Below are 13,155 nucleotides of genomic sequence, written 5' to 3'. Positions count from 1 at the left end.
TAATATCTTGTATTACTGCTGCTGACCAAGGTGGGTATTTGTATTTTAGAACCAGTGTTTGCTAATCTACGTTATTAATATTTAATTTACAAAAAATATGAATAAAAAAATTATAAAATAATATAATATGTAACAATTGCCTTTATTTATCAATAAATGCATGTTTAATGTTTATTATTACATATTTATAAAATATATTTTATCTAATTATACATTCTATTATATGTAAGAATATTTTATAACATGTTTCCAAATATTTAAATACAATTTAACAGATATTTCACTGATTTTCATCACGCTTCCTACTATGAATGGCCATGTGTTTCTTCAAAACTCTTAATAGAGTAAATTCCTTATTGCATATTTCACATTTATAAGGACGCTCTCCTGTATGAATCCGCAAGTGTTCTTTCAGAGAACTTAATCCTTTGAATGTCTTATTGCATATACTGCATTCATGGGGACGCTAATCACTGTGAACGAGCATGTGTCTTTTCAGAACAACAAAATGTGTGAATGTCTTCTTGCATACATTGCACTCAAGGGGGCGCTCACCATTGTGAATGAGCATGTGAGATTTCAGAGCCCGCGATTGTGTGAATGTCTTCTTGCATATACTGCACTCATAGGGGCGCTCACCACTGTGAACGAGCATGTGAGTTTTCAGATGACTTGTTTGTGTGAATGCCTTATTACATATACTGCATTCATAAGGACGCTCACCACTGTGAATGCGCATGTGTCTTTTCAGGACAACAAAATGTGTGAATGTCTTCTTGCATACATTGCACTCATGGGGGCGCTCCCCACTGTGAATGAACATGTGATATTTCAGATACCTTAATTGTGTGAATGTCTTCTTGCATATACTGCACTCATGGGGGCGCTCACCACTGTGAACGGGCATGTGAGCTTTTAGATTACTTAATTGTATGAATGTCTTCTTGCATATACTGCACTCATGGGGGCGATCACCACTGTGAACGGGCATGTGAGCTTTTAGATGACTTAATTGTATGAATGTCTTCTTGCATGTACTGCACTCATAGGGGCGCTTACCACTGTGTATGAGCATGTGATATTTCAAATGCGTTAAAAGTGTGAATGTTTTATTGCATTCATTGCATTTATGTGGACGCTCACCACTATGAATGACCATGTGTGTGTTCAACCCTCTTGATTGACTGAAAGTCTTTGGGCAGATTTCACATTTGTAAGGACGTTCTTTGCTACGCTTAGGCATGTGATCGACCATATGTTTTGTTAGATGATGCGATTCTGCAAATGATTGATTACAAATGTCACAATCGAAAGACTCCTGTTTGACTTCGTCTTCAATTGTCACCTCGGAATTCATGAATCTATCTAAACACGTATCATCATCCTCAAAACACGATTCAGATTTAACGATAGCATCAAGATCATCAAAGTCATACTCATTTTCGCGTTTAATGTCTTCCGGTAAATATTCGGGTGCTTCAATTTTAATTGTCTGATCATTCACTGACATAAATGTTTTTTCTGACATTTTAAAATATTTTACACTGTTTGTACCCACTAAATATCTAAAAACTATTCGTATTCTAAATAATAATCTACTTTAATCAACAATCTTTTTCAATATGATAAATAATTTCACCAAAAAATACATTCATTATTTCAAGCATAGAGTAACGCTTTGATTAGGCATTTGAAGCATAGAGTTTGTTTATAGAAAGATGAGACATTAATCAAATCGCGTTGATAATTAACAAGTGGCGCGTTTTTTTTTTCAAATAAATGATAAGAAATTTGAGAAGAAAATTAGAAAAAATATATTTTATGCAATTCAGACTAGGTCTTTTGTCTAGGTATGTTGGACTCGAAACCCTCTAGGTATAATACCGATTAAAGGAGAAGAATCTAGAGAATCAATTACTAGGGAGAGGATCTAGAATGCTATAATTTTTGCTCTAAAATTATACGAGCCAACTTTTGACTTATCCCGACGTTTTCCCAAAAACGCCTAAAGAAGTTTGAGAACAAAATTAGAAAAAATATATTTTATGAAATTCAGACTAGGTCTTTTGTCGGGATATGTCGGACTCGATACCTTCTAGGTATAACACCGATTAAAGGGGGAGGATCTAGAGTTAATTACTAGGGAGAGGGATCTAGAATGCTATAATTCTTGCCATAAAATTATACGAGCCAATTTTTGAAATCTGTGGACGTTTTCTCAAAAACGCTTAAAGAAATTTGAGAAGAAAATTGGAAAAAAGTATAGTTTATGCATCCCAGACTAGGTCTTTTGTCTGGGTATGTCGGACTCGTTACCCTCTAGGCATAATACCCATTAAAGAAAAAGGATATAGAAATAATTACTAGGGAGAGGATCTAGAATGCTATAATTCTTGCCATAAAATTATACGAGCTAATTTTTAACTTCTGTCGACGTTTACCCAAAAACTCTCAAAGAAGTTTGAAAACAAAATTAGAAAAACTATATTTTATGCCTTTCAGACTAGGTCTTTTATCTGGGTATGTCGGACTCAATACCCTCTAGGCATAATACCGATTAAAGGAGAAAAATCTAGAATTAATTACTAGGGGGAGGAACTAGAATGCTATAATTTTTGCTTTGAAATTAAACGAGCAAATTTTTGGCTTCTGTCGAAGTTTTCTCAAAAACGTGTAAAGAAGTTTGAAACAAAATTGGAAAAAATATGATTTATTCATCACCGACTAAGTCTTTTGTCTGGGTATGTCAGACTCGGTACCCTCTAGGTATAATACTGGTTAAAGGAGGAGGATCTCGAATTAATTACTAGGGGAAGATCTAGAATGCTATAATTCTTTCTCGAAATTGTACGAGCCAATTTTGACTTTTGTCGACGTTTTCTCAAAATTTAGAAAAAATCAATAAAATTCGATAAGGACTCGGTTAGCTTTGTAATTAGAAAAGAAGTGCAAAATTTTGTGTCAACAATTTGAAAATATCGATTTCATATATAGAGATAAATACACACACACACACAGATATGTATATATATATATATATATAACTAATTCTTAACATTTTACAGATCTATCAATTCTTAAAATAACATTTTTCAAAATCATTTTACTTGTAAAGATTCACAATCAGAAAATAAATATTAATCTTATTTTATCGAAAATTGATAAGAGGCTTTCTTCATTCAATATAATTTTTTTAAAGCCATCATATAAAATGCACATTACAAACATAGTATACACATTATTATTAAGATGTGTCTTAAATAAAAATGAATAAATAAATAAATATAATAGCTTTTTAGTGATAAAACCAGAATTCAATAAATTGTGATGTTTATTATACTATCAATGGACAGGTGATAGCAAATTTACAATAGAAATATTTTTGGCAGTTACAAATTTGAAAAATTCAAAGGTAAATGTGTAAACATAATTTTATATACACATATTTAATTTATATATAAATTAAACACAAATTTATGAGTTAAAAATTATGAGAATTATGTAAAATTTTGTGTTTTTTTTTCTGCAGTTGACTTTAAAATTTAAAATTGGTGAAAAATTAAGTGTGTTTTGTGTTATATGCATGTTTAAAAAAAACTTGTATATATATATATATATATATATATATATATATATATATATAATTTTTGTATTTAATTTCAGATAAACTTTGAATGATTTTCCAAAAAATGGCAGATGCATTTGTTTTAAAATGTTTGGTAATTCCAATACTAATTGTATTTATTATGATGATTCTGATGCTGATATATTTTAAGGAAATACAAAGGTAATTATTAATATTTTATTTTGAATTTATAAATTTTTCTATTAATATAAAATTAAATTATTTCAACTTGAGAAAAGGACATAGACCTGTGCCGGCACATTTAAATTTTGTAATATTATCCAATTAAATTAAAAAAACATATATAAACATATTGTGTAATAATAATGTAGTATTGATAATCTTTTTGAACAATATTTGCTATTTTATTTTTTTTAGTATTTAATAAAATTAATATAAATAGAGATCTATTTGTAGTATGAATAATTTAACACCAACTTTGGATTTTTTTGATCTTCTAACAAATTTTGGCATATAATTAATTTATTTGTGAATACATTTTTGAAATTTAATTTTAAAAAGGACCTAAAATATAAAAACTAGAGCAAGAAATAAAATATTTCAAAAAACATTATAATTTTCCTAATTTTTCCTTAGTTTGATATAAAATTTCATTTGGAAGATATGGCCCAAAAATGCTATGATTTGAAGGAAATTTTAAGATTTAAAAAATTCAAGATTTAGCATAAAAAACTTAGTTTTGTCTTTATATATATATATATATATATATATATATATATATATATATATAATACAGTAAAAGTGAAAGATTTTCTGTAATGTCTGGCTAGATAGCAATATTTGTTTAATGTTTGTCACGATATTTATTTGAATAAAAAATATTGGCTTGAGAATGTTAAACTTTGATAAACTTATATATATATATATATATATATATATATATATATATATACATATATATATTCAATTAAATTTGCATTAAATTTTTATCTCCAATGTGGATTCATATCAACCGATTGTCCTGATTATAAAATTTTTCACTTTAAAAACATTATCGTAGAAAGTCAAAAATAAACGATATCATATGAATAATATTATTTCCGAAAAATAATTATTGGAAAAATTCAGATCTAGATAAAATTTACTACATTTGCATGCCAACAGTTATATACACTCCGATATAAAAGTTTTGAATAAATACGAATACATAGATTATTCGGGACATTTTTTTGGTTTTTGTCAAATAACTCCAAAATTTCATATAAAACCTCCCCTTTTCAGTTAGATATGGTAAAACTAGATAAAATTTACAACATTTTCTAGGGAACACTTTTATACACCCCAAAATAAAAGTTTTGGATAAAACTACTTTGAATTTGATTTTTCATTATTTAGCATTAAATAGAAAATTCGGGACATTTTTTTGGTTTTTGTCAAATAACTCCAAAATTTCATATAAAACCTCCCCTTTTCAGTTAGATATGGTGAAACTAGATAAAATTTACAACATTTCCTTATAGCGAACACTTTTATACACTCCTATATAAAAGTTTTGAATAAAACGACTTTGAATTCGATTTTTCATTCTTTAGCAACAAATATAAAATATATGGCACATTTTTTATATATGGTCATAATAAATCCTTTTGTCATTCATAGAATATATATTGAAGTTTGTATATTTTTTTAGTTTTTGTACAAAAATGAGGATAAAAACCTTAAATAAAATGCGAGCAGGAGTCGAAGATGCAAATCACGATGTCAATATGAGAATTCTCGAAGAAAATCAACAAAAACAAGATGATCGAATCAGATATGTCCAACAACCAACTAGAGCAAAAAATGCAACCGAAAATAAAAATACAAGGTTAGTAGTTACAAGTGGCATTACCCCTTATAAAATTTCCTAATAAAAAATCAATAAAAAAAGAGTGCGCGTAAGGTTCACACGCAAGTGAAGTAAAACTTATTTGCTACTGCACAAGATGGCATTTAAGTAAAAATAAATACATCATATAACAATTTTGAATAATGTTTATTAGTAATATGGTATAAATTAGTAACACTCGTGATGCACACATTTATCAGTGTCGACCATTATACACAATTATATAATGATAAATTATAAATTATATATTTATAATATCATCAAAAATATGTATAATATTTAAAAACAATAATGTAATTAAAGTCATACTTCAAATATGACATGATCGGTTTGTCATTGTAATTAGCATTTGGAAATGAACCTTCATTAGAGAAATTAAGTAATTGCTGATTAATAAATTCTATAATAATCGTTCACACAGTGGATTATATTAAACAACGCCTTAACAAATATTGTTTTTGCAACTTTACTCATCATGTAATAATTGTGTTCGAAGAACTTCATGTAATTAAAATTAACATACATTAATTGACTGCTTGTATTTTTGTTCACTTTTCCGCTGGCGATATAATATCATTCTTTGAACAGCTGTAATATCTGTTTTGCCTATATTTTCCATTTTAATAACTTCAAAGATTTATAGAAACTACGAATAATATAGAAATATCTTCTAATCAATAAACCTACGTTTAGTACACGGCACAAATGTTTAATTTGTTTTATTATTTTCAAGAAACAGGGTAAAATATTTTTCTGATTCAGGCATTTTTTATTAAATCAAGATTTGTACTACGATGTAACTTTAAAATGAATATTTATTAATGTCGATTTCCTTGTTAATATCGGTATGCATACAACGTTGATGCCGTTACGCATACAACGACAGATCTCTTTTCACATATACGACGACTAATCACAATCGACCCGTATAGAAATGATATCATCGAGAGCGTATGACGAATCATTGGCACTCGGCTCTTATCTTATCTTATCTGCCGTAACGCACTTCCGTTGCATTTGTACGGATTTACACCCTAGTCGCGCCTAGAGAAGTTTTACTTAAAAAATATCGGTTCAGACGTTTTTGAGAAAACGTCGTTGAAAGGTCAAAAATCTGTTCACACATACACATACTTTTTCCTAGTTTGGTCTCATTCGATTAAGAATGGCTTAAAACGTCGAGAAAAAATAAAATAAGCAAATCAGATTTTTTGGCAAAAACATAAACCTCTCCTTCAGAAAGTTTAAATAAAAACACTCCCTAAATATTAAATTAATTTAAAATTAAAATTTCCATTTTTCAGAATTAACCAATCCCAGAAACAAGTGGATAGTTTGGCTAAAAAAGAAGATGAAGTCATCTATTTGGGAATGACTAAATCTGAAGAAAACTTAAGAAAAGATAATGAAATGCATTATGTTTTTGCAGGATAATTTAATCTGAATATTGGCTAGTCTAATGATAATTAATTTTATCGATATGACTAATAATTAATAAAATTTTATTTAATAAACTTGTATTTTATAGACAAAAATATTTTGATTTCATTTAGATTTCTTGTTCAGATGCCAAAAAGTAAATCAACTGTTTTTTTTTTGTATAGCGATGATTCTGCATAGCATATTTATAAATCCCAGACTAGGTCTTTTGTCTGGGTATGTCGGACTCAATACGGCATGGTTATAATACCGACTGAAAACCTCCGCTTTGCCCCTACCTCTAGTCCCCACAGAAACCGCCGTTAGACATTACTTCGTGGGGGGAGGATCTAGAACGTTATCATTCTTATCTAGATTTTATACTTATTTTGTAAATGAGCGAAGACCCATTCACTCCCTCTATTGTCATAGATTGCAGGTCACTTACATCAACTGGGTGTAAGTGGCATTTTGCCTTAGGGCAAGCTCAACTGTTTAATATAATTTAAACAGAGATTAGCTTTAGATTTTTCAAAATCGGAAAGGATTTTTTGTTAAAACGCGGACGAAAAATTTTGTACTTATCTGCTGATTATAAAGAAACGGCTCGACCGATTGTTATTACACGGGAGTTTTTGAATTCATGAAATCAGTGCAACCGTTTTTATAAAAATGTTGACGACAATTCAAGTTTTGGCTCATAAGCACGTACATACCTCTCCCAATATTGGTCTTAAACTTTTCACAATTTTATTTTATATATCGAGAAAATGAAATTAGCAAATTGGTTACCTTGCCCTTGCAGAAAAATTAAAAAAAAAATTAAACTGAAATTTTTAATAATAAAATTACATTATTTCCTAATTGATTAAAGACAATGGCTCCATATCATAGAACGTTAAAAATACAATAAAACAGATGGTGGGAAAAAAATTTTGGATTCTATAACTAAATATATATATATATATATATATATATATATAAATATTAGTCAAGTTTAAAATAATATCAATAAAAAATTGCATAAATGATTTAAATGATGAGGAATATAACATTTCTTGATATCATATTTGTAATATCTTGTATTACTGCTGCTGACCAAGGTGCATGGGTATACTTAATTTACAAAAAATATGAATAAAAAAATTATGAAATAATATAATATGAAACAATTGCCTTGTTTATCAATAAATGCATGTTTAATGTTTATTATTATATATTTATAAAATGTATTTTATACTAATTATACATTCTATTATATGTAAGAATATTTTATAACAAGTTTCCAAAAATGTAAATACAATTTAAAAGATATTTTACTGATTTTGATCACACTTCCTACTATGAATGTCCATGTGTCTCTTCAAAACTCTTGATAGATTCCTTATTGCATATTTCACATTCATAAGGACGCTAATCTGTATGAATCATCATATGTCTTTTCAGAGTACCTAATTGTGTAAATCTCTTATTGCATACATGGCATTCATAGGGACGCTCACCACTGTGAACGAGCATGTGTCTTTCTAGATTAGTTATAGTTATGAATGTCTTCTTGCATATACTGCACTCATGGGAGCGCTGACCACTGTGAATGAGCATATGATTTTTCAGATGACTTGTTTGTATGAATGCCTTATTGCATATACTGCATTCATAAGGACGCTCACCACTATGAATGAGCATGTGTCTTTTCAGAACATCAAAATGTGTGAATGTCTTCTTGCATAAATTGCACTCATGGGGGCGCTTACCACTGTGAATGAGCATGTGTCTTTTCAGAACATTTGATTGAATGAATGTCTTCATGCATATACTGCACTCATAGGGACGCTCACCACTATGAATGAGCATGTGAACTTTCAAACCGCTTACATCCTTGAATGCCTTATTGCATATGATGCACTCATGAGAGCACTCACCACTGTGAATGAGCATGTGTCTTTTCAAATTACTTAATTTTATAAATATCTTATTGCATATATTGCACTCATGGGAACGCTCACCACTGTGAATGAGCATGTGATTATTCAAATGAGGTTTAGTTTTGAATGCCTTATTGCATTCATTGCATTTATGTGGACGCTCACCACTGTGAATGAGCATGTGAGTTTTCAGAGTCCACGATTCTATGAATGTCTTTTTGCATATACTGCACTCATAGAAGCGCTTACCACTGTGAATGAGCATGTGATATTTCAGATGTCCTAATAGTGTGAATGTCTTATTGCATTCATTGCATTTATGTGGACGCTCACTACTGTGAATGACCGTGTGTGCTTTCAACCCTTTTGATTGTTTGAAAGTCTTTTGACAGATTTCACACTTGTAAGGACGTTCTTCACTAGGGTTAGGCATATGATCAACCATATGTTTTGTTAGATGATGCGATTCTGCAAATGATTGATTACAAATTTCACAATCGAAAGACTCCTGTTTGACTTCATCTTCAATTGTCACCTCGGAGTTCTTGAATCTTTCTAAACACGTATCATCATCCTCAGAACACGATTCAGATTTAACGATAGCATCAAGGTCATCAAATTCCACTTCATTTTCGCGATTAATGCCTTCTGCTGAATATTCTGGTGGTTCAATTTTAATTGCCTGATCATTCACTGACATAAATGTTTCTTCTGACATTTTTAAATATTTTCACTGTTTGTACTCACTAAATATCTAAAACCTATTCGTATTCTAAATAATAATCTACTTCAATCTATTCTTCAATAATTTCACCAAAAAAAACACCACCTTAAATCATGCTAAGAATTTTGACATTTGCTAACATTTCAGCCTTCAAGTTGGCGACGAAATAGAAGTTAGCTGTCAAGTTGAAATGCATTGGATTCATAACTTTGACAGCTAAAACCTGTCAAGATCATTATTATCACAGCCAAACAAGTATTATTATTATTATTATGATTATTATATTGTCTGATAAATAATTTCACCAAAAAATACATTCATTATTTCAAGCATAGAGTAACGCTTCGATTAGACATTTGAAGCATAGAGTATGTTTATAGAAAGATGAGACAATAATCAAATCGCGTTGATAATTAACAAGTGGCGCGTTTTTTTCAAATAAATGATAATTCTCTTTATCTCAACAGTCTGCAAATGGTTTTATTATTAACATTAATATTAATTTTCCAAAAAAATATCTTTTTCGAATATCGAAAACAATTCAGACTTTAAATTTTAAATTTAAAAATTCAGTATATGTAAAATATAAGATGAGTTCCTTCATTCTAGCACATAAAATAATATATTATGTAACAATTGCCTTTTTTATCAATAAATGCATATAATTTAACGTTTACTGTATATTTCATACAATTTGCACATAAATATTTAAATTCAATTTAACTGAAATGTTTAGATTCATTTATTTTCATCACGCCCTTGACTATGCCTGTTTGATTAAATTCCTTATTGCATATTTCACATTTGCAACGTTCTCCTTTATGAATAAGCATGTGCCCTTTGAAGCTTCATAATTGTGTGAATGTCTTACTGCATATTTAACATTTATAAGGATGCTCTCTGTTATGAATCAGCATGTGCTTCTTCAGACTACTTAAATGTGCGAATGTCTCATTGCATTTATTGCACTTACAGGGGTGCTCACCAGTGTGAATGAGCATGTGCCTATTCAGATGCCTTGAACATGTAAATGTCCTTTTGCAAATATTGCACTCATGGGGGCGCTTCACCACTGTGAACGAGCATGTGTCTTTTCAGATCGTTTGATTGTATAAATGTCTTCTTGCATTGATTGCATTCATGGGGACGCTCACCACTGTGTATGAGCATGTGTCTTTTTAGTGTCCCCGATTGTATGAATGTCTTCTTGCATATACTGCATTTATGGGAACGCTGACCACTGTGGATGAGCATGTGTCTTTTTAGATTATTTATAGTTATGAATGTCTTATTGCATATACTGCACTCATAGGAACGCTGACCACTGTGAATGAGCATGTGAGTTTTCAGATGACTTGTTTGTATGAATGCCTTATTGCATATAATACACTTATGAGGCCACTCATCACCGTGATTGAGCATGTGTCTTTTCAGTGCACCTAAATGTGTGAATGTCTTCTTGCATACATTGCACTCATGGGAGCCCGTACCGCTGTGAATGAGCATGTGAGATTCCAGATCCCTTAATTGTTTGAATGTCTTATTGCATTCATTGCATTCATAGGGACGCTCGGCACTGTGAATGGGCATGTGTCTTGTCAGATTCCCCATTTGTATGAATGTCTTCTTGCATATACTGCACTCATGGGGGCGCTCACCACTGTGAATGAGCATGTGTCTTTTCAGAACCTCCGGTTGTATGAATGTCTTCTTGCATATACTGCACTCATAGAAGCGCTTACAACTGTGAATAAGCATGTGATTATTCAGACGAGCAATAGTTTTGAATGCCTTATTGCAAATAATACACTCATGGGGGCGCTCATCACTGTGAATGAGCATGTGTTTTTTCAAATAAGCTGATTGTTTGAATGTTTTATTGCATTCATTGCATTTATGTGGACGCTCACCACTGTGAATGACCATATGTGTTTTCAATCTTTTTGATTGTTTGAAAGTCTTTTGACAGATTTCACATTTGTAAGGACGTTCTTCACTAGGATTAGGCATATGATCGACCATATGTTTTGTTAGATGATGCAATTCTGCAAATGATTGATTACAAATGTCACAATCAAAAGACTCCTGTTTGACTTCATCTTCAATTGTCACTTCGGAGTTCATGAATCTTTCTAAACATGCATCATTATCCTTAGAACACGATTCAAATTTAACAATGGCATCAAATTCATCATCATTTTCGCCTTCAATGTCTTCTGCTGAATATTCTGTTGGTTCAATTTTAATTGCCTGATCATTCATAGACGTAATTGTTTCGTCTGACATGTTTAAATATTTTTAATGCTTATACTCATTAAATATTTACGAAATAATAATCTAATTTAATCAACAATGCTTTAAATGATTTCAACTAAAATTTAGTTCATTATTTGACATGTGAAGCATAGAGCAATGCTTTTAGAAAGATGAGACATTTACCAAAGCGCGTTGATATTTAGCAAGTGGCGCCCTTTTTCAAATGCATTATCGTTCTCTTGGCAATAAACGTCTTTATTATTAATTCCAAAATGATTATTACCTAGACAATAAATTAATAATAAATAATTTAGAAGAGAATTTATTAATTTCATGTCCTACATAAGATATCAGCTTTGTTTGTTTATTTCTAATCAAGATCATGTTCAAGAGCTGAAGATGGAACATTCACACCCTAGATAAATAAGCATATAGATCCGAAACGTCGACAATAAATAATAATTATCTGAAAAACTTTTTGGTTTTTCATTACTATTGAATTCCTTGTTTGAAACTCAACACATATATACAAATCAAAGATAATTCAATTTCATATAATTTGAAATTGAAAAATACACACAACTATATTTACCTCTAAAAACTATTTATTTCTATCAAGGAAATGTTAAGGTCCATCCTTAACATTTTTTCAAATTTTGGAATCAATTTTCTTTTAATTTTAATTTGCTTAATGCGGAACTAAATAATGCTACAATTCTAAATTTTCACCCTCCTTCCATAAATCTCTATTTCATAATAGCTATCTCAGTAGTCGAATAAATTTTCACCATACCGAGTGTTTTTCACTGAATTTTAATTCATATTTTTCTAACCTTATGATAACATAAACAAAAAAAGTATTAAATTATTATTAAAGTAATAAACATATGATTTTCAGATTTTAACGATCAAAATAAGATACTTTGCTGAAGAAACCATACCTCAAAAATGAATTCTGATGACCCGTGCATTGGCCCAAAGATAAGGGTTAAATTTTGAAAAACCCCCTCAGGGGGGGGTGATCCAGATGCATGGATGGATCGGTTTTCCGAAGTTAGTGGAGGTCTGTCATACATTTGGACGCAATTGGGGCACTCTAAATGGGTCACAATAGAATTTTTCAAATTTTAACCCTTATCTTTGGGGTCAAAGCACGGGACATCAGAATTCATTTTAGAGGTATAGTTTCTTCAGCAAAGTATCTTATTTTAATCCCTAAAATCTGAAAATCATATGTAACTAGGAAACTTTTTTTGACCCTTACAAATCGACCCGCTCTAATGTTCATGCAGAAAAATTAAAACAATATTAAAATGGAATTTTTAATAATAAAATTAAATTGGTTCGAAATTGATTG

General features: G+C 30.2%; 4 protein-coding genes across 4 annotated transcripts; all 4 read right to left on the bottom strand.

The window, feature by feature from the left end:
- Positions 1 to 868: 868 nt before the first annotated feature.
- On the bottom strand, positions 869 to 1,603 carry LOC113389212 (zinc finger protein 665-like; the record flags this gene model as incomplete). Its single annotated transcript, XM_026626272.1, has 1 exon — positions 869 to 1,603. A coding segment is annotated over exon 1 (660 nt), but the record flags the coding sequence as incomplete, so codon positions are not given.
- Positions 1,604 to 8,306: 6,703 nt separating this feature from the next.
- LOC113389646 (zinc finger protein 99-like) lies at positions 8,307 to 9,536 on the bottom strand. The gene is made up of 2 exons (XM_026626665.1): positions 9,068 to 9,536; positions 8,307 to 8,419 (listed from the first exon to the last, which is right to left on the bottom strand). The coding sequence occupies exons 1-2, from the start codon at positions 9,534 to 9,536 to the stop codon at positions 8,307 to 8,309; spliced, it is 582 nt and encodes a 193-aa protein (XP_026482450.1).
- Positions 9,537 to 10,310: 774 nt separating this feature from the next.
- On the bottom strand, positions 10,311 to 11,216 carry LOC113389644 (zinc finger protein 776-like). The gene has a single exon (XM_026626663.1). It carries the CDS (start codon positions 11,214 to 11,216, stop codon positions 10,596 to 10,598), a length of 621 nt encoding a protein of 206 aa, XP_026482448.1. The 3' UTR covers positions 10,311 to 10,595.
- Positions 11,217 to 11,224: 8 nt separating this feature from the next.
- On the bottom strand, positions 11,225 to 11,828 carry LOC113389643 (ras-responsive element-binding protein 1-like). The gene is made up of 2 exons (XM_026626662.1): positions 11,453 to 11,828; positions 11,225 to 11,286 (listed from the first exon to the last, which is right to left on the bottom strand). The coding sequence occupies exons 1-2, from the start codon at positions 11,826 to 11,828 to the stop codon at positions 11,225 to 11,227; spliced, it is 438 nt and encodes a 145-aa protein (XP_026482447.1).
- Positions 11,829 to 13,155: the final 1,327 nt, after the last annotated feature.

The sequence above is a fragment of the Ctenocephalides felis genome, unplaced genomic scaffold (genome assembly GCF_003426905.1).
Source record: "Ctenocephalides felis isolate EL2017-DRISC unplaced genomic scaffold, ASM342690v1 CF-g0.4_SCAFFOLD_03573, whole genome shotgun sequence".
NCBI classification, from domain to species: Eukaryota; Metazoa; Arthropoda; class Insecta; order Siphonaptera; family Pulicidae; genus Ctenocephalides; species Ctenocephalides felis.
Note: the sequence above shows the minus strand (reverse complement) of the source record. Positions and strands in the feature narration are given on the sequence as shown.